The sequence below is a fragment of the Chroicocephalus ridibundus genome, chromosome 4 (assembly GCF_963924245.1).
Source record: "Chroicocephalus ridibundus chromosome 4, bChrRid1.1, whole genome shotgun sequence".
Taxonomy (NCBI): domain Eukaryota; kingdom Metazoa; phylum Chordata; class Aves; order Charadriiformes; family Laridae; genus Chroicocephalus; species Chroicocephalus ridibundus.
Window position 1 is genome coordinate 40918013 of NC_086287.1, and position 27240 is coordinate 40945252.

The 27240-nt window shown below is 44.5% G+C and overlaps 1 protein-coding gene across 5 annotated transcripts in view; it reads right to left on the bottom strand.

Moving 5' to 3' along the window:
- Positions 1-454: 454 nt before the first annotated feature.
- ACTN1 (actinin alpha 1) overlaps positions 455-27240 on the bottom strand; it is a 92309-nt gene continuing 65523 nt past the window's right edge. Inside the window, exons 8-22 of one of the 5 annotated variants that reach the window (XM_063331634.1) lie at positions 26281-26366; positions 19359-19451; positions 17980-18210; positions 17305-17452; positions 16582-16732; positions 13998-14106; positions 13369-13509; positions 11182-11364; positions 10294-10428; positions 9270-9449; positions 8192-8338; positions 6162-6242; positions 5538-5603; positions 3920-4078; positions 455-1355 (exon numbers count right to left, since the gene is read on the bottom strand). In XM_063331634.1, coding sequence (XP_063187704.1) covers positions 1197-1355; positions 3920-4078; positions 5538-5603; positions 6162-6242; positions 8192-8338; positions 9270-9449; positions 10294-10428; positions 11182-11364; positions 13369-13509; positions 13998-14106; positions 16582-16732; positions 17305-17452; positions 17980-18210; positions 19359-19451; positions 26281-26366 — 2069 coding nt within the window. In that variant the 3' untranslated portion in view covers positions 455-1196. Of the gene's footprint in view, positions 1356-3919; positions 4079-5537; positions 5604-6161; positions 6243-8191; positions 8339-9269; positions 9450-10293; positions 10429-11181; positions 11365-13368; positions 13510-13997; positions 14107-16581; positions 16733-17304; positions 17453-17979; positions 18211-19358; positions 19452-24860; positions 24947-26280; positions 26367-27240 lie in introns of all 5 variants that reach the window. The other 4 variants (XM_063331633.1, XM_063331631.1, XM_063331632.1 and 1 more) reach the window with 4 other exon arrangements.

A 27240-nucleotide genomic window follows, 5' to 3' on the forward strand; every position in this document is an offset into this window, starting at 1 on the left:
TTGACTGTCCAATACAAAGACGGCCTTAAGGTCTCTGGAAGAATTTATGATGTCAGAAGATGTGATATCAAAAGCAGGGAGATATTCAATGCTGAGCATGGGAACAGTGGAGGGATTTTTCATAGATGGTTCAAAATACAGCGTGCGTTTGTATAGCTCTAGTAACTGATTTTGTGCTGTTTTTTAAGGAATAACAAGAATATTATTCCTAGAGATATGGGTGTATCAGGGATGGTTAAAAATTATGTAAATTATTAAAGTAGTCAGAAAGCTGTGAAAATTCCAACATCATTCAACAAGAATGATAAGGTTAAGGGGGAGGGGAAGTTTACCTTTAAAGTACTGTAATTTCAATTAAAAAAAACACATTAATTTTGGATTCTCTTTGTTGTGTTTGTTGTTTTAACTAAATAGGATTAAAGAGTTTTACTATACAAATGAATAAAGTCTAGAGTTGTTATCACAAGAAATTTTTAATATGGTTTGTGACAAGCAATATCAAAGTTATCAACTCTCAAGCTTCATGTTCTGAAACCAGACAACTCTCAGCAACAAAAAAAGTTGTGCACTGATAAACATAGGAGGCATATTGTATTTTTTAATTAAATATGAAAACATGAGCTGTGTACATTATTTTTTTCCCTAGAAAACACAGCAATTTCAAAAGTTTATCATAAAATATTTTCATGAAATGAGTGAACCAGCAAACACATGCACTTGTGTGCCTTCCCCCCTCCCAAGATAAACGTGATAAAAGAGACATACGCAAATGTAAAAGTTAACAGAACAAGTGGCATTTGGTTGTTGTTTGGTTCTTTTTGGAAAGGATGGAATGTAACATTGTGCTTGACCTTCTATGTCACAACAAAAAATATTTGGTGTGATATTTTAACATGTTCTTTTTAAGTTTCAATCTGGTGGAGAAAAATACCTTTTCCTATAATAAAATATGTCTGTTCTTTTTAAAACGTAACTTTTTTTGCACAAAATAATTTTGTAAACTGTCATTTCAGGGGCAAGGTAGGCGGTGCCATATCAATGTCCCCCCCGCCCCCCCACTTAAAAATGTGATCTGTTATCTGAAGCAAAACAGGGAAACACAAAAAAGAGCGGAGCAGAGGCTGCTTTGCAAAGAGAAAGAAGGGCGTGTCGGACGGGGGAGAGGGGAAGGGAGCGTGTGGTGGGACAGAAAAAAGTTAAAGGTCACTTTCGCCGTAGAGCGCCGTGGAGAAGGACATGTAGTCCAGCGCACCGGGTACAGCATCACGGCCATTGTAGGGTGCCATTCGAGCAATGCAGTATTCAGCCTGATCAGGAGGCAGCTCCCGCCGTAATTCATCCACAGTGATGTAGTTCTGCAAGGAGGACAAACGATAAGGCGATGGTTACTTTTCAACAAACTGACCTTCCTCGCAGGGAGAGCCACCCCCTGTCCCCCCAGGGCAGCAGACAACAGACAGGGACAGGACCCAACAACCTAGACTAGCACCGTACACCCACACAGGGAGCTCTCTGGGAGGAAACACAGTCACTCTCCCTACTACTTGTCCATGAAAATGTTTTTACAACGGAAAGAAAGGGTTTTTTTTGTAGGAGGGGTGCTGGCACACCTAAAGAAAAGACCTGGAGGTAAATAAGGTGAATTATTAGTGTAAGACTGTGCCTTCCTGTAACAGTGGAGGTCCTGCTGAAAGCAAATGGGAGGAAGAAGAAATTTCATTTGGCTCCTGTGCCTCACCAGCAGGAGGTAACAGCCGCTTGTGCTGCTTGGGAGGTGCCATTCCCACTCTCCTGAGGAAGGACAGGAGCCATCCCCACTAGCTCTGGTCGGCGGCAGCCATGCAGGCAGCAGACAAGCAAACACTTTGTATTGCTTCCACAGTTCCCCCAGGAATCCTTGCCGTTCACAGCAGACATTTTTAATAAGCAAGCAAAACTTCTTATGTAAATTCAGCTTCTGGAGACTCGCTGAGCTGAAGTACCTTGGCTTCTCTCCATGCAGTAGGTAACAGTAGCTGCCTGTTTGCTAACCAGCATGTTGTCTTGAGCTGACTGACTCACCGGCATTCGCAGTCATCTAAATAATGGTTCAGGTTTCACACCTCTCTCTCTCTCCTGTGACTTTTTATTCTTTCCCCCCTCCCCCCCCCCCCCCGTCTTTCAGTTTAATGATTGGAGTGAATAAGAGGTATTTTTCTTCATAATGAAATACTGTCTGATTCATGCTATAGTCACTAGAGCGTCTTTAACACCGACAAGTATATTTAATGTACTGTACAGCGTAAACGAGTTAATAAGCAATACTGTATCCAAAAGTACCTATTTATTCAGTGATTAGCTTGTCTGAATAACGTGGAATTTTCAGGCCTTGAAAGACAATAGGATTGGCTTCAGTCAGGCAGATGCCTAAAGGATGGATATCATGGATTTCTACATTACAGATTTGTCCTGGTTTGAGGTAAAACAGAACCAACTTCCTGTTCAGTAATTTTATTTCTTAGCTAGGCCTCTTCCAACTCTCTGAAATTAACAGCATGTTGTGTTGAAAACAGTTCGTTCTCAGAGTGGTAAGACCAATGTTTACAGCTTGTGCCAAGGAATGGCACGCAAAGAGGCTCTTGCTTATACTTATTGCTATAATAACCAAGGTCAGCTAATTTTGTTATTTGCCCTGTTGGAGGCTCGGAAAAGCGTAGGGGGGTCCCACCTGTGGGGAGGAGCGGACAGGACAGGTGACCAAAAATTGATGAACAGGGATATTCCATCCCATCTGCCCCATGCTCAGTATAAAAGCTGACGGATTAAAGGGTCAAGTCTCTTCTTTCAATGGCTGACGTCTGGGGAGGACCCTGTCTGTTCATCTGCCTTTGATCCCGATCTGTGTGTTCCTGACTCCATCTGTGGAATCCAGTTCCCACCTGTCGCTGAGTCCAGTCTGGGACTTCCCCAGTGCCTGATGGTGATGTCATCCTGGGAGTTTAATACGGTTTTGTATATACTGTATCTATTTAATTATTTTCCTTTTTATCTTAATATTTCATTAAAGTAGTTTACTTTCTTCTAAACTTGTAAATCTCTTTATCTCTCCTCCTCCTCTCCATGTACGAGAGGCTGGGCGGGGGGGCATCTGTCGCTGGCCATTGGCCAATTTGGCCAAAACCATGATAAGATTATGAAAAGTTTATTAGTGAAACATGGAAACCAGTACTGGATTTACGGGTGACTTATTACAATCTGAGAAATGGTATCCCACATTTCAAGTGAGATGAATAAAATCATTAGCAAATATAGAGATATATTAATATTACATGTGCATATTATTTATTCAATTACATAAAAGATTAATGGGGATTGTTATATAAGAAAAATAAGATTACATAATTTATCAGCTGATGATGCAAATTTAGAAAATTAATGCTTTTAGTATCATCCTGTGAGTTTTTCTACTTTCGACTAATTTCTATGATTAAAAGATGCTCCTCTTGCAGGTACAGCATATCCTCAATGAAAATCTACTATTGATTGTATAACTACTGATAGTGACACACGTATATCTGAGAAAGATCATCTCAAGTTTACAGCTGTCAGTAATTAAGTTTTTCAAGACTAATCAAGAACCATCTGTTGAATTTGTTCATATGTTTTAAAATAACAAATCACGACCAAGCTCTTAATTAAATTTTTAAAGCGAGAGTGGGCAGCATAGTTCTGACTGACAGCTGAACAGGACTTTCAAGCGCCTTGGCAGGCTGCTTATTAACCCACACTTTAGCCTTGCACTCCTCCAGCGCTGCACAGTGTTCCTGTGAAAACACCCTCCGTGCTAGAGAGTGCTTCCCTCGAGACTTTCTCTCAGAGACAAGAGAAAAAGGAAAGCAGGGGCCGTGCAGATGCAGTAAAGGAAGGTGTGGAGCCTCACCTTATCTCCAGCCAGGATCTTAAAGGAAGCCATAACCTGGTCAGCGGTATCTGTATCTGCTGTTTCCCGGGACATGAAGTCGATGAAGGCCTGGAACGTCACTACACCCAAACGGTTAGGGTCAACGATGCTCATAATGCGGGCAAACTCTGCCTCTCCCTGGAGAACAAGAGAGTCACGTAAGCCTGGACGTTTGGGCAGCAGTGCTATAAAAGTGAGGAGAAACTGTCCACCAGCACATCTCACAGCTAGAAAAACAAAGCCAAATAGAAACCACTTCTGTTTGGTTTATTTTTTTTTTTAAATCAGGATATTCTTTTTTAGCTCACTGTTATGTACAAATGCTTCCCACTCATTTGTCCTTTGGAATAAAATATTCTCAGCTCTGCCCTAGGATAACATCCAGCTGCATCTAGCTCTAGGACAATGCTCCTATCAGGGAACAATATCACACTGACTCCAGGGGAAGACGCAAATTTCTCTGTAACACATGTCGTGCTAGATGTCTGTAGAAATATTTGAATATCTGCATTCCTCAAATCCTTTACTTTCATTTACTAAATGAGAACTTTTACAGTTCTCTTCAGCTGCCAGAACAGAAACCACCAGAAGAAATATCTTTGGGGTCTTTAATAGTACCTGGTTCATCTTAACCAGACAGGCTTTGGAAAGAAGGACTTACATACCTGGAGTGGCCCAGGGAAGTAGCCTTTACAGGGAAGATCCTACAGAGAAGCTTGTTACAGAAGCCAAAACCTTGTAGTGTAGTTTTCTGCAATTTTTTTTGCATATAAACAGAAAAGCAACTATTCTCATCTCCAGGACTCCTTCCTCCCCAGGCAAGGTGGAGGGGAGGGCAGAGCTGAGTCTTCTCCTAGGAACAGGCTCTTCTAAAACATCTAGAACAGTATACCTTCAAGAGTGATTAAGGTATCTAATCAACTGTTACTGTGGCTTGGCACACTACACTAAAGAGTCTGTATTTACACTGGGCTGATGAGTACGATGAATAACACTGCTTTGCCTGACATCAGGAGCAAAGATGCTGGGAGTACAGCTGAATATTTTAGCACTATGCTCTTCTCCTGCCCTTTGATGAGCATCAGCCTTTGCTGAAGCTCTTCCTATTAGTTATCGTGCTTCTCCAGATGCCACGTGTTACTGTTCCTACTCTGGTGAAGTAAAAGCTACAGGGAGGATGACTGGAACTTGAACTTACATGTACAGGAAAAGAGATGTGAAATAAATGGTAGGAATAAAGGAGCAGTGTTTGAGTGTATTCAGATCAGGTGATGTATAATTCCAGATGAGTTCAACTGATACTTAGGGCTGGGGAGGTTGTGTGTGCTGTGCAGAGCGCAGGTACCGGTAAGAGGAAATTTACTGTTTCTTCCACTTGTAGCTAAACAGTTTGATAAATATAATTCTTATTTGAAATACACAGGAATTAGACAATAATTTCCAACTAACAAAGACTAATACTAGATTTAACATCCATTGCTGATAATTCTGGAAAATGAGGTTGTATTTACCTTGATTCACTACACATTCTCCCTTCATTTTTGAAGGTGCCTACAAGAATCACTTTGAACAGGAGTGATAGAGGGCTCTACATTACCATATTGTAACCCATGGAGATAAGGCAGGCTCGGAAATCTTCACAATCCATCATACCAGTCTTCTTCTACAGGGAATGATGCAAAGATGGAAAAAGCCAAGGGAGAAAAGGGAGACCAGTCCAGGGAAGAATGAACCCACAGGAGACATTACAAAGCATGAGTTTCAGGGGGGATGAGATAGAAGGAAGGATTTACAGGACAACAAAAAACAATAGAGGAAGGGTAGTTTGTGAAACCATGAGGAAGCAAAGGTGGTTTTGGACATGGAACAGTTTCCACACAGGAACATATTGATGATGGAAAAAAGGAATGAAGAGAAGAAGCAAGACAGATTGAGAGATGGACAAGAAAAGGAGTGTTAAGTGACACAGAAGTAAATGGAATAGTTTGAAGATATAAAAGGAATTCTCCCAAGACAAACAATTAGGGAATTAAGAAGGCATAGATACCAAAGTACATTTAAAGAGGAAGTAGTATAGAAAAGTGATATATATATATATATATATAGTCAAACACAAGAACAGCAATGACAGATGGATTAAGACAAACAAGAAAAGAAAGGAAAAAACTGTTATTTTTTCACAGTTTAACATCTGTCTGTGTTCACCACTAGCATTCTGTACCTGTGCATCGTTTCCAATATCGTAACCCAAGCTGATGAGACAGGCTTTGAATTCCTCAGGGCCAAGTGTGCCGGAGTGGTCCTGGTTATGCGGTGTGCCAGGCAGCAGGACATGCAGTGCCAGTGGGGTGATGGTGTGGGGCAGAAGGAAGGGAGACATAGAGGAGATCAAAGGGAGGTGGAAGGACAACGAACAGGTGCACCATGCAATGGGTGAGGAGAGAGGGAGAGGAAGAATGACATGCAGACAGAAAGACAGGGAAGAAAAATAAAAAGTGCACAACATTAGATATCACAATGACATTTCAGGATGTGCTAAAAATGCTCTTGGAACAGTTCCTTCTCAGAGAGCTCGTCACATCTTGAGAGCATTTGATTGACAAAAACAGTTGATGCTCAGAAGCCTCAAGATCTCCATCTCCCAAGTGAATTACTTGCATCACTGCTTGTTATCCATAGTGCCAGAAGCCCTGTGTTTCACTAGTAAACCGGAGTGCAGGTAAGCAGGCAGAGGCAGTGGGAAGCATTACCTTAATCTTCCAGTCAAAAGTCCCACTAAAGGAGTAGGTGAGGGCAGGTGTGTTTGGCAACACACCCAAGGAAGCTTAGCTGTCAGGGCATCCCAGGAACAGACAAGGAAAAACAGCTGAAGCTCAGGGGAGCAGTGTTATGGCTGTATTTTTACCTGCACATGAGGTGGAGCTTTGACAGGTAAAGCTATTTCAAGTGCTCAGCTCTGCAAACAGCACTGCTGTACAGCTCAGCACAACACGGCTTGGCAGCTGCTTTTCCATTTGCTCATTCCCCGCTCCCCCAGTGTTTGGATGTACCCATCAAACTATACACGAGCTACCACAGGAACTGAGAATCCCCCTCCATCCTGCAGAATTTTAGCTCAGGAAAGCCCTCAAGCACTGAAGAGCCCCTGCCTGCCACCACCATCTCTGGCCAGATCAAGGATGCTATAGACAGGATGGTGGGGCCAATTCCAATTGACTTTCCTTTCTAAAAAATCAGCTTTTAAAGTCAGCATTAAGCCTTCATAAATAAAATACACTGTTGAAGATGGGAAACCCATGTTCTCTCTGCATTATCAGACTGTGGTGGAGGGAGGGGCAAGCAATATGAAGGTCAAAATATAAAATCTACAGGGCTTTATCGGTCCCTCTGCTAAGAAAAGAAGCCATGGGTTTTGTTTTTCTTAGGCTGCTAGAGAAGGTCTGAAATAGCCAGCGTTCAGCAATCGGGAAGCGTTGCCAATCTCGGAGGGCAGGCTGCAGCCCTGTTCTCCTTTCAAACAGTATGGCTGCTGCAGCAGTGGTGGAGAGCAACACATATTTGCAGCACTGAGTTAGTATCTCTGCAGGCTGCTCAGGCATTTCCAGACAACACTGAAGGGGTCGATAATGGAGCCAGCTTCAGACTTGGGCTGCTGTCTCTGTTTCCCTGCATGACACCTTTGTGATTTGGGTTGTAGAAGGAAGACTTGCAGACAGGCTGCCAAATTGAGGGGAGTAGAACTTCTTTTAAGGAATTCCTTTCTTATGGCACCCATTAGTGCCTTGGCATGTATTTCCACAGTAAGGCAAAGCATGCTTTACATCAAGGTTTATCTACGTCATGCAATGCCACGGTGTGTATAGATCCTCCTCTGTTTGCTCCATACAAGAGCAACACTGGTTTCTTCAGTACAGGTTGATGCGATGGTATGTCAGAGCGGAGGACAGCTGCTCCAAAGAATGTTATAAATCAAGATAATAATCTGCTCTCCGGAGAAGATGGAGTAAAAGTCTAATTTCCAAAATAAGCCTTCAAACTTTTTCATACTTTAGCTTTATCTTAGCAGTTTCCTGTGAAGATATACTTAGCAGTCTTCACAGGAATGACTGCTCCACAGGAGTGATGTTTGTAAGAATGAAACATCTTCTATTGATCTAGTTTTACCACAGTGACTATTTGGGTTTTTTTTTCGCACTGCACAGTCTACATGGAAGCTTGCAGTTTACCAAGCTGCAGCCAGAACAGACTTACCCTGTCGAAATGGTTGAAAGAAGCCCGGAACTCGTTCATTTGTTCCTGGCTGATTCCTTTGGCATCACGGGTCAGAATCTGGTTTTCCACTTCGTTGATGGTTCTAGCAATTGTTGTTAGTAACTGCTCCCAGCCCACTCGGATATGCTGGAAAAAGAAGACAGGACAATTTTTAAATTAAGAAGTAGCTCTTGTGCCTCTGTGGCCAGTGTATTGGATATGCTACTTGTTGCAAATTAAATGATCCTGGTGGCCAAGGCAGGAGAAGTCTTTTTGCTCAGAAAAGCTTCCTTCTCATCTGCAGTGTGAGCCAACCAGATGTTTAAAATCTGAATTTTGACCGAAGAAAATACTGAAGAGGCCAATTCCTCATCTTAAGAAAGCCTTGGTCCTTTGCAAAGTTCCTTTGCCTTGTCAGAGAAACATATTGGAGGCCTTTAACACAAATAAGAATGAAACCTAGTGCTTCTAGGACTTGGTTGGGCAGAAAACTCTCCTTACCAAGAAAATAAATAAACCACAGTCCTTGGAAGACACTGGTGCTCCACTGCCTCTGCTGTTGCATAATGGAGAGCTGGCCAAAACCCAAAAGACAAGTTTCAAAGCCTGGCTGTGTTCTGCTGGACTCATGTTGAACTCAGATTGCTTCCAAGAAACCTCACGTTGTCAACAGAAAGCCAGATTCCGGTTTTAAAAAGCTTTTGTTGGACTTTTTTCTTTTGCCAGGCTATGGCAGCTCAAAATTACTAGCACGCCCCTGGTCTTTCTAATCCGAGCTAATAGGTTGCCACAATTGGGTGGCAGGAGAAATGAGATCAGCCAATTTTTCAAGCAATAATGTTGATCTCATTCAGGTTATTTCTATTGTCTATATTTGGAAGTACTTTGGAATGGGTTGGCATAAAGTACAGCTATGAAAAAAAAATAAAAAATTCAGCAACATGTTGTTGCATGCTTGGCCATATTGTCAAACTCTCCATTTTCCTGAGAACTCTCAACATGTTGCCAGAGTTAGATGTGGCTGATGCTAACTGGCCACAGCAGATGAGGCTGGCTGATCTGCTTCCAAAACTTTTACCTCCATGGTGTAGTTGGTGTGCTTGTTGTCAAAGATAAGCGCTTCCTGGATCTGTTGGTGGTCTCCTTCCAACTGGTCAATCTTTGGTTTGTAATTCACAATGCTTTTCTCATACTGCCGCAAGTGGTTGAGCTGGTCCTCCAGGGTCCCATGCATCTCTATTGAAATGCGGCCAATCTCCTGCATTAGCAAAGCCAAAGGAGTCAGATCCCGTTGGAAGGACAAGCCTCAACATGCTTGATATTTATTGCAGCTATTTCATGCTCACACAGGACGATGATTCAAAAAAAATATCTCATGGAGCAGTTACTTTAAATGAACCGAGAGAGTGTCAGCAAAAATCTTAGCAGAACCCTGAACATTTTCCAAGTGAGGTGAGTCACATGAGATGTGTCTAATACAAGGATATAAAAAAATAGAAAACTGCAGTCCATAAGCTAGTTATGTATCAAGCTAGATCTTTTTCTGATATACTGTCTGCCACTAACTGTCTTAGTCCCTTCATACAAACATATTTCTGTAATTGCTTCCTTCTTTACAGCTCCTGCCATCAGTAATAGCTTCATATCTTTCCATTTCATCAACTCCAATTACTTTAACTCAAATTTTACCTAAAGGGAGAAGATCTCCCTTAAAAACACGTCTCCTCTGCTGGTTTGATATGCTAATTGTATTTATTTTGTCAGGTGTATCAAGACTATTGCTGTGAAAGCAGTTACACAAAATATGCTTCTGATGTAGGGTCTTTAGCTTGCTGCATATAAACACAACTCTACTGAAATACCAGTGTTCCCCATTTTAAATCACGTTTTTTGTCTCTGTACTAAAGAGTTGGGGGAAGAAAAGTACAAGCACTTCGGTAACCAATATCAATCTTGGGATTCTCCATATTTTGTATTAAAGTTTCTCTTGCTGTAACCTGAAGGAAGAATGACTGTGACAGTGGTCAAGAAAGACCAAGGATAAGAAGATCAGTGAAGACCACAGAGGAAAACAGACTGTTTCAAAATGAGCAAAGCACTACCTCCATCTTGGTCTGGATCCAGGGTCCGATGACATTGGCCTGTGCACCAAACTGTTTACGAAGTCGTTCATTTTGCTGCTGGCGAGCATGTTCTTCCATCAGGGCTTGATCCCTTCTGGGAACCAGTTGCCGCACCTACAGCAAAGAATAACAAAGTGTGCAGTTTATACATACAAAGGCACAGGTATAGTAAATGTAGAAATTGCCACAAGGAAGGGAGGAGTGGGTGTTTGCACTGAAAACAAGCAGTCATATGGTTTAGGACACAGTGGGAAGGCTCATAGAATGTGAATCCTATCTGCTGTAGGTTGCACACTGCAAACTCATCTCAGGCCATGGAAGACCGGAAGAAACTTCCATTCACTACTGGGGTTTTTGTTGGCTCATGTTAATTGAATTGCAGGACCCTGTTCAGATCTCACTTTGGTGATCTCGTTTGGTCGTAAGAACCATCAGCACAGCTGGTATGGAGGGTAGCTGCTCTTTTAGGTTTACAGCAAGGGAAGGCTACTTGGCTGCAGAGATAAAACACCTGAAGGATTGAATGGTGAAAAAGGATACTGATACTTACTTACTTGATACTTACTTACTTACTTGCTTCTCAGGTCAACTGAGGACTGAAAACCTCAAACCTTTTAATTTAGCATCTTTCATTACAAAATAGCAAATAAAAGGGATCTGACACCCCTTAGGCATTTATATGAAAAATGTCTTCCACTTTCCAAGCACATGGCAATTGAGCCCAAAACAAATCACAGAAAAAAAAAAGAAAAGCTCATCAGTAGGCATGAGAGGGTAACTGAAGAGTAAATAATCCACTTCCTGGGACCCCAGTGATGGAGCAGTGGTGCCCTGCCACACTAACTTGCAAGGCTGGAAAGAACTCACATGTTCCCATTTGCCATTGATCTCGTGTGGCGTGATCGTAGTGTAAGGATTCGTTCCTGCCATGTTGACATGGTATGTCTGGACAATCTTTGAGACTTCATTGTGGATTCCCAGAATGGCCTGTCGCTCCTTGTCGGCATCTGGCAAAGTGGCTTTGAACTGTTCATGGGCTGTGGTCAATCCCTGCAGAAGGAAGACAGCAGCAAAGGGAGGGTAAGAGCATTAGTCACTGAATAGTCTCTTCAGCAAATGTATCCCTGCAGAAGTGACTGCAAAAGCTTACATATTCCCAGGATACAAAGCAGGCTACTCTAATACTCTAATACACTTTTCAGGTTCTCTCAGCATCACTAAAGAGGCTATTCTAAGTAGTTAAATGATGTGAAGTCTTGTTTTCCCTCCGTTTCTGTCCCATGTTGACCAGTGACAGAGATCACAGCCCCCAAAATGGTGGAATAATTTTGGCTCATAATTTAGGGGGAACTAGTTCCCCAACACTGCTCAGTGACTGTCTGTCAGCCCCTTTGGGAAGAAGATCTGACTACTAGCATTACTTGAAAGCAGTCATATCTCACTAGTGTAAATATGCCATGTTATTCTTCTCCTACTAGGTACGTACTAGTTTTACACCTAAGATAACTCCAGATAAATACTAAGAGCCAGATTCAGTCTGATCGGAGTAAGTTAGATCTAGGTGAAGGTCTTCCAGCCAACGGCAAACTTGCACAGGCAACAAATGCTCCTGCTGCTGAAAACCAGCTCCTTCTCCCTGAACACAACAGGCCCTTTCTGTTCCCCGTCTTGCTGCGGTGCCCAGACTGTGCTCCAAGGACCAATGGTGGGGGCACGCTTGCTGGTAGTTTGTGGACAGCTGACAAGCCAGTTGGTCCTGGCTCATCTCCCACTGCTTCTACAGGCCTGTAAGGTACTTCATCGCAGAAGCCTGGAAGATCAAGACTAGGGAAGCAAACGCAGGGAAAGACACAGCAAAACAAATCGGGGACAGAGAGGCATGTGCAGGGGTAGTCGAGGGAACAGTGTGGACAGAAGAGGGAATGAAAGTAAACTGCATGATCGACCACTCTCTTACAATACACACACTGTAACTACTTTTTGTAAAATTGCTTCCTTACATGGTGACTCATTACTTTGCAGCTGCTGCGGGGCCACAGAGATGTAATGCAAGTCTGGGGGGCTGGGAAAGATACTGCAAACAGTCACAAAGAGATGATGGAAGTGTTTAAATCCTGTTCAGATTTGTTCTGCGTTATGAAAGACTTAATGAACCCCTTTGTCAGCAGGGAAGGGTGGAAGAAACAAGTGGCAGCTCAGTAACAGCTGATACCAGGCTAGGGCTCTTTCACTAGCCCTCTGCCCCCCTGTCTGCATAGTGTCCCCTGTTGGTGTTCCATCTGCTGCCTCACTGATGGCCACGTTGTTGTCAGCCATTCCTGCAAAGTGCTGACTTGGATCATTTTCATGAGCCCATCAAGTAGGAGAAATAGAAGTCCCCACTGCAACCCGTGGAAGAGTAATTCCTGCTGTCAAAGGTGTGAAAATTACCTGCAGATACCTCAAGTTGCTTTTGTAATACCCTTTCAGATGGTAGAAAACTGAGATAGTGTCTCTGTTTTCTTGCAGGAGGCAAGAAGACTTTCACTTCAAATGGTAATTTCACTTCAAATGGTAATCCACCACCAAAGTGGACGATTCTGATTTTTTTTGTGCTCAGCACTGAAACCCAGCTGGCAGCTCAATAACTCCCCTGCCCTCTTGGCACATCCTATCACATAAGACCAAATGACCTGGACATTACATGGGACAACTGACCTGCAGAACCTGTGAGCAGCACTAAGCTTTGCTCATATGAGTTAAAAAAACAACCACAAGACCCTAAGAGAGTCTCTCAATTTTCAGGCTTTCATTAATAAGACACTGGAGTAAGACTGAAAAATCCACTTTCAGTTTTTTGTGTCCAGCTAGGATGGTGTGAGCATGTTTCATACCTATTCAGATCCACGTTTTTGGAGGAAATCAAGGAAAACCACTCCTTTTTGTTTCTCTTGCTAAGGTACACTCACTAGAGCAGAAGCACCAAAACATGACCTACAAATTCAGCACCACCAGGAATCCAGAAGACCCCCAACTCTCTATGCCAGCTGACTGGTGCAAATGACTACTCTGTACCTGGATCTCCTCAATGGTGTGAACAATGAACGTGTCCTGCAGGTCCTCCATGGCCCCTTCCATCCAGTTATTGAAAGGGGCAGCTCGTTTGGCATATTCCAGGTACAACTGGTCAATTGTTTCCAGTAGCTTCTCTGTTCTCTGGGCATGCACAAAAAAAGAAAGAAAATCAGGAAAGAAGGTTAGAGAAGAATAATCACACAAATATGTGGGTTGTCTGAGCTGCTCCTTCCTTTCAGACCTCCTTGGTGCTCTCAGGATGGCACTACAGTAAAAGTCTCTCTGCTGTTAAGAGATTACACACAGGATGGTTTTTTTCCTCTGAGGGAAAAATTTGAGGGTCCTTTGAAATAAAACAAAACAAGGACAGTCTTTTCAAGCAGAATGAAATTACAAAACACATAAAAGTAGAAAAAAAATCAATAGCCTGAGCAAATGAATGGCATCATAATTGGGCTGGAAGGGGAAAAGCAGGATAAATACACTGAAATGTAGCTCTTGTTTACAGTCTAGGATGTTCTAGGAGTCCACAAAAGAGCTGAAATTGGTTGCTCGTGCCCACTGCAGCTTGTTTCCCACAAATGACCTACCCACATAATCCCAAAGGTCCAACTTGTAACATGTCTCACCTCCAAGGCTTCTCTACGTTTCTGGGTTAGGGCACCCAGATTATCCCACTGATCACAGATCTTCTGGCACCTGGCATTGACACTGGGAGAGTCGTAATAGTCCAGCTCACTATAAGGGGTGGGGAAAAAAGGACCAGAAGTCAAATAAAAACATTTTGGAGAAGAAAGAGAAACCAATTAGAAAACTGTATCAGCCTTGATGACAGGTTCAGACAAAGAGCTCATGGTCTCTGCAAGTAAAGTGAGCCAGGAAGACAGCAGTATCTAGTTTTGGAGACACTGTATGTTACGGTACATCAAACAGCACAGAACAGGAAGAAAAACAACCACCACCCAAGGCCTCAACAAACACTGGTGCTGGCTGCCTGATGGGAATAATTTGGCATTGGGGGAAGGGAGTACAGACCTTTGCTCAAACTGAGAATAAGCAGATTATGAGCAGAGCAATATGTCCCTGTATTCTCCTTAAGAACACCAAGCAGGCTAACTACCTGCATCTTGTACATCAGAATGGGCAGCAAACATTTTATTATGAATGCAAAGAAGCTGGTTAAGGTTGTTCCAAGAGTTGCACAGTATGGGTGGCAAAGAATAGCCAAATTACACAATCCATCCATTTATTTAGGACAATCCCAGAATTACAGTGTAGGTTTCTCTTCTATATGCCTGACAGAGAGTGCTTTGCTGAGATGCCTGGCTGGCACTCATGAAAGATGGGCTGGTAAGAGTATGGCTGGGGAAAGGAGAGCACGGGGGTAAACTGAAGCTTGGGGTCTTGTATTGCTTTGTGCTCTTGGTTCTGCACGTGGACAAAGAGGGAGAAACCTGCAGGCAGAGGGAGATCAGCCAAACTGTGAAGTGTCAGCCTCAAAAGAGAAAGCAGAATAACTTACTGGGCTACTGAGAGACCATGGGACATCTGATGAGCATTTCTCTAAGCAATAGTGCAGGTTTAAACAGTTTCTTCTTGCCTCCCTCAGCCTTGTTTCTTCCCACCATTGTATTGCCCTCCTGAGGTGTGTGGGCACAAGTGCTGGTGGGAGTCTTGCGGTAAACTAGTCAGGAAACTGATTTGGGCTAAAAATAACTTTTTCTTTGCTGGGTTTTTAATCCAGATCAGTTCCTTGATCTACTTTGCTGCAGAGACAGCACAGCAGATGAAAGAACTGCTTCTGAAAGCCTGGCATGTAATGCAGCCGTTCTGGACCACTGCTGCTGGGGAGTGGAACATACCGTGTCCCCAAAACATGCCTGGCACAGGCAGCCGCAGTGGCTTCTTCCAGACCCTCTCCATCTCCCTGGCAGTGTATCTCTGGGCGAGAAAAGAGCTCAGCTACAGTTTTTCAGGGCATGGCCTCTTTCTAAGATGGAAAATGGCTTTTGGAAGGATGGCTGAGCCTGCTATTCCCACACTTTGGAAGAAATCACCTCTCTCCCCCAGCTTAGGGCCCAGCCCTTCCCCGTTGCTCTTAGAGCTGCAGCTGCTTTGGCTGGCATGTAGCGTGTGCTTTGGAAGTGGCAGGTCAGCTAATGCTTGCTGACTAGCCAGCCTCGGTTTTAATCTTACTGACACGGAGGATTGCCTTGAACTCTCCTCTGGTTCCAAGGTCAATCCTCCAGTGGACAAGGGAGCAATTCTGTAAACCCGTGTTGTTAAAGGAGATAATGATCTTGATCCAATAATCCTGACTTTTAAGAGAAAAACAGTCCTTCAGACAAAGAGTACTGATCTTAGCCCAGACACTAACTTAAGATAGGCCAGTGTGATATATAAATATTTTTAAAATAGGAAACAAAGTCAAAGCCAACTTGTTCAGACTGTTTTTGCCAAGAAACATGCAGGGTTTCAAAATCTCTCTCCCTGTGCTGCAGAGACCCGCTCTTTAACTACCTGCTATCCCTAGCAATCAACTGCCCACCCTGAGGAGAGTCCATTTCTCCTGGTAACCTGTGCCACTCGTCACTCCAGGAAAAGGAGTGGAGGTGAAGGTTTCCTAGCTGGAAGAAGCAGGGAGGGAGCTGAGCTGCTGTGAGGACAGGACACCCTGAAGCAAGAGCCAACTGGAGTCCATGTGGTGCAGTACTCCTGCGGCAAGGGGCCCAGGGTGGCAGCAGAGGCCATGATGGGCTCAAGCATCAGCAGGTGTTTTTCCTGCCAGAATAAGGAGGATTTTTTTTTTATAAGAAAGAGCAAACTGAGAGCCTGCTATCCTCTGCTGTTTCCTTCTGTTCCTGGAAAAGTATGATGGCATTACAATTCTGAAACCTATGCAGGCACCAGCGGCAGGTCAGACTCTTTAGGAAAGGGTTCACAGCAGCATAATGATCTGGAAGAGGATGGAAACTTGGCTTGGGAATATAATACTGACGCCCCCGCATCAGCACCCACGACTCATCCGTTTTCTGGCCTGCTCTTGTAGTGCATCCGGATACTGGAGAGCAGTATCCTAGATACTGTTTGGAAACACTGGGACTTCCCAACATTTTTGTACGGAGATTGATTTATGTCTCTCCAGAGGGCAAAGGGCAAAGATGATTAAGCCTCTCTGGCCCCAAGGATGGGATGTGCGCTGGGGTGCCGTACTTCAGCTCTTGTGCAATAGCAGCAATCTGTTCCACGCGGTCCTGGTGTGCAGCCAGGTCGCTCTCAAAGGCCTCGTGTTTCTTCAGCAGGGCCTTTATCTCCGAGAGGGTAGCAGTTTCGTAATCCTTCTGCTGCAGCATTGCTTCCTTACCTGGGGAGGGAGCCAAAGGACAGGAGAGTGAAGGGCAGGACCCAACGCCCCCAAAGCCAGCTCCTGGCCACCAAGGCAGCCCTGGCACCCTGCTCCAGACACCCTGCTCGAGGCTTGCCCCCACGCATGCTGGCCTAGAGATGCACAATCCTCACTTTCAAATCAGGGAGTGTGAGTTTGCTATTAACAACAGAGAAGGGCACATAGTGCACCTCAAGCCAGTGCTGTCAGTTTATACTGGACTCGTTTCAGTATGTGCAAACTGGGCTATGCTGGTCCTCCAAATGCCAACTGTAGCATTTACAGTAGGGCAACTTTTTCTCTTCTCTGTAGCTCTTTTCTATCCAAAGTTCTCACTTTGCAATAGTTAGGGAATGCTGATGTGGCCGCATGATGTCGCAGAACAGAGATCAAGCTGATTTTCATGCATTATTTTCTAATAAAATAATAAATGAACCTGGCATTTTCGAGAGGAAAATCTCATGTAAGGACCTACACATGATCCATCTCTTCCCCCCTACATAATGGACAGCACTATGTCAGGCAATAGGAAGCATGTAGGTTGGCATTACCATCTGTCCAGGACTCATGAATGGATGCTTTCTGCCGGAACTTCTCTGCCAGGTGATCCAGCCTCTCTAGCCTCCGGATCTCATTCAACAACCACTCCTCATAGCCCTTCTCAGCCTGCTCTAGGCCACCCCAGGCATTGTTTATATCCTAGAGACAGAAGCATGAGAAGAAAAGGCAGGTTAGAAGATGAAGGGGGAAGATGTATCTCAGCATTAGTCTCCACGAGCTACATGGCTCCAATTGGTTGGAGGGAGTGGATGTGGCTTTTAATCTCACAGGGTTGTGCAGAGATGAAATGCCAGACTTAAGATAAGCAGGACCAGCGGTCTCAGGATACACCTGTCTGCACAAGAGTCCCTCTCAAAACACTTCCCAACATGAAACTTTAAAAAAAAACCCAACCATTTTTCAATCAGAAAAAATGAGAGCCACCCAGACACCTCTTCATAAAGGCATGCAACTTGTGAAGACCCTCAGAGTCTGGTTTAGATACAGGGAAGCAATGATCGCTTGATCCTCTCTTATTATGGCCTCACTGAACTATATTCCGTAGGGTTCCTACCGCACAGTATCTCACCCTGAAGGTGGGCATGCTCTGCCCATCCATGGGTAGAAAAGGAGTCCCATTTTTTAGGCATGGGTGGGGTATATACGAGCAAGTTACACCCACTCACCGAGACCATTTTCCCTTCTGAAGGCATGAAGGCCGGTCTGTTGCTGAGCCGCAGCTTGGTCTGCAAGGTGTTGAAATTGATTTCAAGTTGGCACTTCTCTTGGACCTTGGGGGGCTTGTGCAGGCGACGGTAGTCCCGGAAGTCCTCCAGTTTCTGCTGCATGGCTTGCATGGTGTTCTCTGGGGCCCGGTTCTCCAGCCAAGGGATGGTGCGACGGATCCACTCCAGCAGCTGGAAAGAGCAATGACAAGAAGCGTTGAACTGAAAATTGTGTTAAAACTACAGGTGTTGCCCTGATCTCTTTAGGGACCATTTAATTTTATGCTTGCTGTCAGAAAGATTCTGCCACCAGCAGGGCTTGTAAACAAAAGTTTGCCAGCTTTTTTAGAAGTACTTTTTTTTTTTAATGAGCAGCATATTCCCTACCACACTAAGTAGAAGTGCTTGTTGCAGCACTCCCAATCCAATATGTTTAAGGCGTAGCTTTTGCACAATCAGGACCAAACGATGTCCTCAGATTACACTAAAGCCTTAGAGTTTTGCTGGACTGTTGCATAACTAAAGGACGCTGTAAATCATATTACCTCCAGAAGGATCTGACAGGGGAAATCAAGTCTAGCCTCTGGTTACACTTTTCCCACTCTAGCTTCCTTGAAGTCAGCGTTGCTCTTTGAATAGCCCTCCTTAGCAAAACCATCTGGGCAGCTGTCAAAATGATAATGCAATGGGCAGTCTATAGTTTGAGTGGAGAAGTGTCCTATGCTTTTCATACGAGGCTGAAACCAAGCTCAAGGTCTATGCTTGCCCTTCTGTTCTCCACCTTCCCCTCTGTGCTTATCTTCCACAAACATACTCCAGTCCACATTTGGTCACTTCTGTAGTTTCACAGCTGTCAGTCTGTCAGCCTCCTCAGTTAACCAAAGCAGCCTCCAGCTTGTATCTTACACAGATTCTTTCCAACTCTCAACAAGTGCATATTTCTTTCCTCAATTATCTCTAACTTCCATTCTCTCTGATCCAATTCCTGACTTCTGTAGTATATGGGTATACAATTTGTATGAAAGATGTTATGAACTTGTATAGTCCTGAGGAATGCAAATTAAACCAGCTTGATTTTTCCTTTCATTTTAGCATTTCTGTGGTTGCTCTTAATAAACTGAGAAACTCAAAGCTGCTCTATGGAAGCTTTCCGTTTTAAAGTAGATTGCTCTTGTCTTTAAGGTAAGTTCGATGTTTAATTTTTCTCAAGCTAGAAGGGGAAAAAAAAATTTCCACGGAAATGTGGGCCAACAGCATTCCCCAAGACTAGTTACCAGTGTTATATGCAATTCCTTTCCACATACCACCACCCAGAAACCAACAGCACCATGGACACCTACATCACTGGCCAGTTTTTCGTAGTCTTCCATGAGCTGTTCGTTTTCTTGGTTGACTGCCAGCACCTTGCAGATACGATTTGCTGCTGTCTCCGCCTGACGAAGAGAAGAAAAACAGAAGGGAAAAGCGTAAAAAAAAAAAAGTACAAACCAAAGCTTGCAGCTTAGCTTCCTGCTACATACCTGTGGGTAAGTCTCCTACACTTGGCTCTAGCAACCTGTCTGCACTTCGAAACATCTGTCCTGACCGCTTTGCTTTCTATCTGATCTTCTAGAATTATTTTTCCTTTCTCAGGTGAACACATTCCTTCAGAGTTTCTCAGCTCTACTGATCCCACCCTACGTGTTGTGAGACAACCACATTTCTATGCTTTTTCTGAAGCTGCTTGTACGAGACAGCCCTGTTGTTTGCTTCCTAGGAGAGGGACCCTGGCTGCCTCTTCACAAAGACAGGGGGTTTCTACCACCACCTCCACTCTTCTCACCAGCATTCAGAGCTGCAACAGCAGTAACTGAGTGGTGTCAAGCTGATGAGACTCTCTACGTGCTTTTACCCCAGAAAGAACTACCTAAACTGAGTTAATCCATAGACTGGACTTTGGAAATTTCCTAATTTTGTTTGGAAGATAAAGTGGTAAATACTCCTCTTAACCTTAAATTCTGCCCAGCAGAGCTCTCTTCCAGCTTTCCCTGTATTTCTGGCTCTCATTACAGGGCCACCTCCTCCAGCATCTTGCCGCATGACACCTACCATGTATTCAAGGTCTCATGATCCTTCTGAGAAGACGATTTTTATTTTTTTTCCCCTTTATGGGTAATCTATCTGCTTACTCTCCCAAAACAAGTCTCACCAAAAAAGAGCCTGTTGTTACAATTTAGTTTTTTTGGGTTTTGCTCTCCCCCCACCCCCGCCCCCGCATTGTGGGCCCAAAACCTTGTTCTCTGCAGGGAGCTGAACACGTTAAAACATGAATTTGGAACAAAGTAAGGATCAGAAAAATCCCAGCTATGAACTGAGGAGCAGTCAGTCTTCCCTGGAGTGCCATGCATGTGTTTGGCATAAGGAACATACAGCAAGCTGATCCTTGCACAGCATGTATCTGTGGATATCAGCTCCCTTTATCATTACCGTGGTAGACGCCATGCCACAAAGGCTCAGAGGATGTGCCCCTGTGATGGGTGTCAGTGGATTGCTCAGCATCCTCTTACCCAGTACAGCTATCACCCTGGTGCCTGGGGAAGGTGCTAGAGCTACCCACAAGAGCTTTGTGGAGTAGTTCTCCTTACAACTAAGTGGAGTTGAAGAGGAGAGGGCACATGCCAACACTACAACAGGCCAATTGCACATAGTGTTGTCCTGCCTTAAAACTATGTGCGGGACTGATGCCAAAAGAAGTTTCGCTGAGCTTATAGCTGGCAAGTTTCAACCTTTTTCTATTTTTAAAAGGCCTTTTATTATCTGTTTATTCAATCTCCAAGGCCATTTGAGAAAAATCCTCTAATTTTTGCAGCTGATGAGAGGCAGCAAGAATAGCAATAAAGTCATAGACTATACAGTGATGTATGGATTGCTAAGGTCCCAGGGGATCTGGCAATCTTATTCATTTATAAGAAGTGGTAAAAACATATATTCAGTCATCTGTCCCTTGACTAAAGCAGGGCAGCTAGCAGATACACAGAAATTAACTAATTTAAAACACATCAGAGGGACCTGTACAGGAGAAAGAGCAATTTCACCTAAAAAAAACCCCAACAAACTGTAAAAAGTGCAAACAATGGTTACATTTAAGAAAGCTTGTACTTTGTTCTGTTTTTAACTAAAGTTTGTACTTTAGTTAAAGCTCTTTGATATCCAGAGAAAACTTTATAGACATGGGACCAAACAGTATGTCAAAAAGACATTGCCAGAGCCCCACCATGATGTGCCTAGTGACTGCAGGGAACTGGTGGTGCCAAGTGTTTATCTCAATCATCCCAGGAGAGAAGCTCCCTGCACACTCTTAACTCTCTTCTTTTTATACCCCAGGAGCTCACTGCAGCAGCAACCAGCTGTGCAGGAGGGACCCCATTATGCGTAGGCATATTTACATGTATCTGACAACAGATTTCCTCCAGCTGCCCAAGTTTTTAAAAATATGTGTATGTATATATACGTGTTGAACATCTGTCCAAACACAAAAGCCCTCTCAATGACAGCAATTACGACATTATTTGTATTATCCTAAAGGCTGAAGTGTAGAGGCTTTCCCTTCCCTATCAGTACTTGCTTCCCTATGGTTCTTGACTACTCCAGAGCGCTCTGTGCAACAGTGTGCTGCTGCAGCAGCAGGAAAGGCTCTGTGGCCACTGTGACCATTAAAGTCATGAGCAACACATTACACTGACTTGCTTTGAGCATGGTAGGACAAAAGGATCCCAGTGCTTTCAGGTAATCTCCACAAATACCTCCGACACTGCTGCTAATAAGCTGATCTGTGGTGATGGCAACCTTAGTCAAACACTTTCAGGTAAAAGAAGGGTGGCATGCTAAGATGTTTACATGAGGCCAAGGCAGCTCCCCCTACACTTTCATTAGTGGAGTGCAAAAAGCCATTTTGGCTTCCCCCCCACTGCTGAAGGCAATGATGCATTTTGGATGCTCACACTGACTCCAAACAAGCCAGGATGCCCACAAGGCATGGAGCAGCCCAGAGAAGATGCACCATCCTGGGGGCTGGAAGCTGCATACCTGTGTTCTCAGAGAACCTGTGTGAGCCGATCAGCTTCAGTACAGTGTCATGCTGACACATTACACTACTTGCACTCAGAGACTGTGGGGAGGGCAAGCCCAAGGCATTCTGCTCAATACCATGCTGCCATGTGATAGGCATGTGCTGTTTGGTGGACTCAAAATGGAAATGTGAATAGACAAAGTAGCAGTAATTTCTGTGCTTTTTGCCTTTTCTGTACTTCTCAACCCTGACTTAGACTGCTTAGGATGGAAGCGGAGTTAGCTGTCTCTCTAGCTCATGGATCCAGGTCTCTTTGCTGAGGAGGATCATAAAGGAAGGCACTCCCACTGTGCACTATGTAGGGAAGATGCCTGCCTGTTGCTGTCCTCTGGCCTTAGAGGACCACTCCAGAATACTGTGTGCCAAACCATCTCTTAATAAAATGGTAAAACGTTAGTTAGAAATTTTCACCTCAGAAATCAAGTTTACAAAATATTAAGCCAACCAGTAATTGCATGCATTTAGTGTGAAAGTCAGAAGCGGTTAGAAAACAAGCAAACCAATCAAAGCAAGTATACCTACAAATATATATATATATATAAAAAAAAATGGCATAAAGAAAAAGCAGTCATCTACACACAGAGGTCAGGCTGGGAACCCTGTACCTTCAAAGGCTCAGTATAAGAGAGTGAAAGAAGCAGAAAGTGGCTCATGGGACTTCCCCTTCAGGACTGGTGGCAGTAAGGAAAAATCTGAATGAAAAACGGAGCGATATCACAGTAAGTCCCCTAACCGTGCACAAGGCAGCAACACATTACAGTCTGGGCTGGGGCCTGCACTCAGTAATCACTTTGCATTTGCCCGGGGGTTTGAATCTGTGTAACTCAGCAGCTGGCTAATGTATGGCTAGGGCAACTCCAAAAAGGAGCTGTGCCCCTCCTGCCAGGACACAGCTGAGTTGATGGCCCATCGGGACTGCTAAAAAATTAATAAATGATTAAATCTTTAATATTCCCTATAAGCCAGTTAGACTACGTGGGACTGAAGCTTTAATAACTAAGAAGCTCCATCTCTAGTTCTTGCCCCAGTTATTTGGTTCAGGTCCTGAGGCAGTAAAAGGTTGTTTTCAGTTATACCTGGACACCTAGCATCCACCTAAATTGCTGATGAGAATATGGGACCTGCTGAGCAGGTTTCAAAATCATGGAATGGGTGCAGAGAGAAGAGGAAGGGATTGGCGAGGGGCATGGCTGCTCCTGCAGCAGGCCACAACCCTCCTCATATTGTGGTTTGCTGTTTCCTCAATCTGGAGTTCTTCAGGTTAAGCAGACAGCATGCAGCAGTCCCCCAGGGGCACCTGGCAAACAGCAGGCCTTATCACTGGGCTGGCATGAGTTCTGAGACTACAGTGTTCCTGGGCAAGTATCAGCTGGCTGGAGCTTGCAGCCTGGTTTTAAGCATTTTGAACTGTTCACAAAGCAGGATCCTTGCAGAAACGTTATGATTACACAAATTATGCCAAATGGGCAAGTCTATTGCACTGCTGTGGGACACATTCCCAGTTCCTTGAAAAAAAGACAGTATCACATAATTTATATGAAACAGGGCAGAGAACAAAAAGCTTGAACTAAAGAGCTGCTCCCTGGAACCTACTGCCTGCATTTGCCCCTCTGAAAGCCAGCATCAGTATGGTATCTGCATCAATGCTGTGACCATCAGCAATGCTTTGTACAAAAGTGATGGACTCTTCCTGGAGTCAAGTTAGCCCTCAAGCTGGGCAACACATGGATTGCGTCTCAAATAGAAAATGCCGAGTGAGAGAAAGAAGTTGTGGCTGGGGGAAACAGGGAGATTTTACATCTATTCGTAACATGAAGAATGTAGTCTTGAACTTTGTATTTTATTGTTCCAAGGCCTACCATCTGAAATTAGCAGTGACCTTGTGGAAAGGCTGCAGCCCAGTGAGGCTATCGCATGGGATGAAAGGATGGACCTTTTTCTTCTATTCAAAGAACTGCAGGGAAATTGCTGTTTTGGAGGAAGTTTGCCCAAAGGCGAACTGTGACTATTTGGTTCCTCTGAGGACAAATGTCCCGATGTCAGCTAAAGAGACTTTGGAGTAAAGAAGAAGCAGAGGAAGAAGGACTGAAGTTATGGAAATGTGCAAAGCAGAGGAAAGAGATATAGAACATATAGGTGGTTTGGGAAACAGAGGACAATGACCAGGGAGAAGCAAGGAATGGAGACGCATATGAGTTTGGTAAAGCTCAAGGCCTGGTAGGAATGCACTTTGTGGCTGGAGCACAAAAGTGCTATGTAACCAGCTCACAGATGATTCAGCCTAGGAAAAGACCACTGACCTAGCGGGGTCTGAGTGTGGAAGGCAGGATGTCAGCTCAAGAGGGACAGGCTGTGATTTCCTGGAGTAGACTGATTTGATTTGGTACTTCCGGAGGCACATCGCCTGGCCAGGATGATGCCCACTAATCTCTGAAAGGGTATCGACTCGGTCAGAGCCGACATTCATTCATCTTTCGATGTCAGCTTTACAAAATGCTTTCTCCACCACTGGGGTGTGAAACTGGAGGGAAGGAGCAGCTCAAGTCTGTTGGGAAGGACGTTTACATCACTTCTCCAGTAAGACAACAGATGGCACATCCAAGCGCACTGCTGGATGCATTGAGCTTCCCTGCAAACGCCCTGGGGCGGAAGGGGGTCTGACACGTTCCTCGGTGGAGAGGAGTGGTGGGCAGGGCAGGGAATGGGGAGGGGGTTGTTAGCGGTAAAGTCTCACCTTCTGCGCCCCTGAGAAGGCGTGGTAGTAACATGAGACATAGGTCATTATGGCCTTCTCATCCGGCCTTAGCGTGCCTATAATATCTGTGCAGAGAAGGAAAAGAGGTTGAAAGGATAAAGTAAGAAGCAGCACATAGAATAAAACAAAACAGTCATGGGTGGCGTGAGAGAGGGGGAGAAAACTTCCCATCATGCATTGCAGGACAGGCCAAACAGATTTCCATGCGGAGAGCTGGGAATTCGGATCAGAAGGTGGCTAGCAGCGTTGGCTTGTGGCTCAAAGCGGTACCCCTCCCTCCCACCCCTCCAATCCAGGGGGATCCCAAACTGAGGATCTGGGCTCTGCACCTTCACAGTTGCGGTCTGGGGGCCTGGCCCAAGGATGCAAATAGTCTGTTTGGAGGCTTGAATGCCTGCGCTCAAGGCCTTTCTGTACGCCAAGGAGCTAGAGATCAGAGCCTTCCTACGCAGTGTGCTTCCTACACAGTATCTGCTCTGCTGCAACACGCACTGCCTGTTCCTACTGCACTGAAGTACAGGCGGCTGCTTGGTTTTGGCGAGAGATGTGTACAGTGTTTCACCCACAAAACGTTTTCCTTAAGTGACTCCATTACCAACAGGAAAATGGCTAAGCCAGACACAGCAAGAATTCAACTGCCCGATTTCCAGCATGATGGGTGAGAAAAGAGGAAAAAAAGAAACAAATGAACAAAATCAGGCATCTCAGTCCTGATAAGCAATGCTCTGTTTGCAAAATCACCATGGATGTACTTGTTAGACATGCTTTGTAAGCCCCAGGTGAACCGGGACTGAATTTGTGGCGCAACTCGAGAAAGCAGCAGGTTCAGACCTTGAAGCAAGGGTGTGGGAACCTGCAGCATATGCAAGGTAAAGATAAAGCTTCGGGTATTCATTGAACCCTTCATAAAACCACTAAGTCAGCTCTGTTCCCTCATCTTTGAAAAAGAAAAAAAAAAAAAAAAGTGAGTAGGTATCAGCATTGTTTCCAGTGGGGGCAGGCTGCAGTGTCCTGCTGAGCAGAGCATCTATGTGGTGGCGTCCACCTTTGTGAGACCAAGCTCAGACTTCCCAGGAACACGGGGTACAGTCCTCAGCCAACAGGGCAGCAGTTTGGAAGGTAAATGGAGAAGGCAGAGCTCCCTGCTCCCTCAGATTTGTGCCACAGGATAGATAAGTGCCACAGGAAGTAATATTGACTATAGGGAAATGGGACTCCTGGCTCCCTTGCCCCATGTATTATGTCTGGGGCACCCCTTTGAACCAACAGCCAACTCTACCAAGAACATAATAATAAAGATGCCCGTAGCTAGAGAGGAGAGAGAGAAAGAAAAAAAGGTTTGGACATTAGCAACGGCACCAGGTGTGCTCTGTGGAGGGAGCTTGGGATCCTGCGATACCTTCTGGGCTCCTGAGAAGGCGTGGTAGAAGCTAGAAACATAGGTCATGATGGCTTTCTCGTCAGGACGGGCAGTTCCAACAATGTCTGTCAAAAAAAACCTCACGTTAAGAGCATAATCAACTGATGGGAGGAAAGCAAAGGAGAGGGAAAACCACAACTGTCCAGGAGGCCTGCTGGGGTATATGCTTGTCATAGCAACTCCACAGGGCTTCCCAGCATTCCCCGGAAGATGTGTCTCTCTCAGAAGCCAGGATCACCCTCCTGGTTCCCCTCCCTCATGATAAAATTGTTTCCAGGATCTGGCCAGGCCAATGCAGCCATATGTCAGCATGTCACATGTCACAGCACTTCCCCATCCTGAGAACATTACTGTGATTGATGGGTTGAATCAAAACAAACTGGCAGCAGGTTGACATGACTTTTATAGATGTATTATACTGCAATTCCTCCATGCAGTTCTTCAGGAAAGATCCCTTCTCCCTTCCTTTCCATGCCCCCATCCTCCATTTCAACACAATGATGGCTTGAATTTCAAAAGGCCCTTTCATTAGTTGCAGAGGAAACTCAACACCTCTAGAGATCAGAATTAATGGTGTGGAGGAACGCGCATTAGCTCCACTCCATGAGGGAGGAGAGTGATCAGGAAAGAGCAATGGGAGCTCCTGCAAGGGGCCCTCTTCATTACTGCTAGCTTTGCTGAGATCTGAAGCTAGATCCACTTATTTTGGCAGTGGCTTTATTTCCTACAGAAAGGCAGGAGGCACTTGAATGTTCTCCAGAAACCTCATTATTTTTTGTGACCTCAGCATGATGAATGCAGGGAAAGCAAGACTCATCCCTGGGGATGGGAAATACTACCTCAGAATATGAACACCCTAGTTACCCAAATATAGGTTCACTGGGTTCAGCTGTCCTATCACCATCTTTCCCCCTTGTTCCTCTCACTCTCTTATTTAAC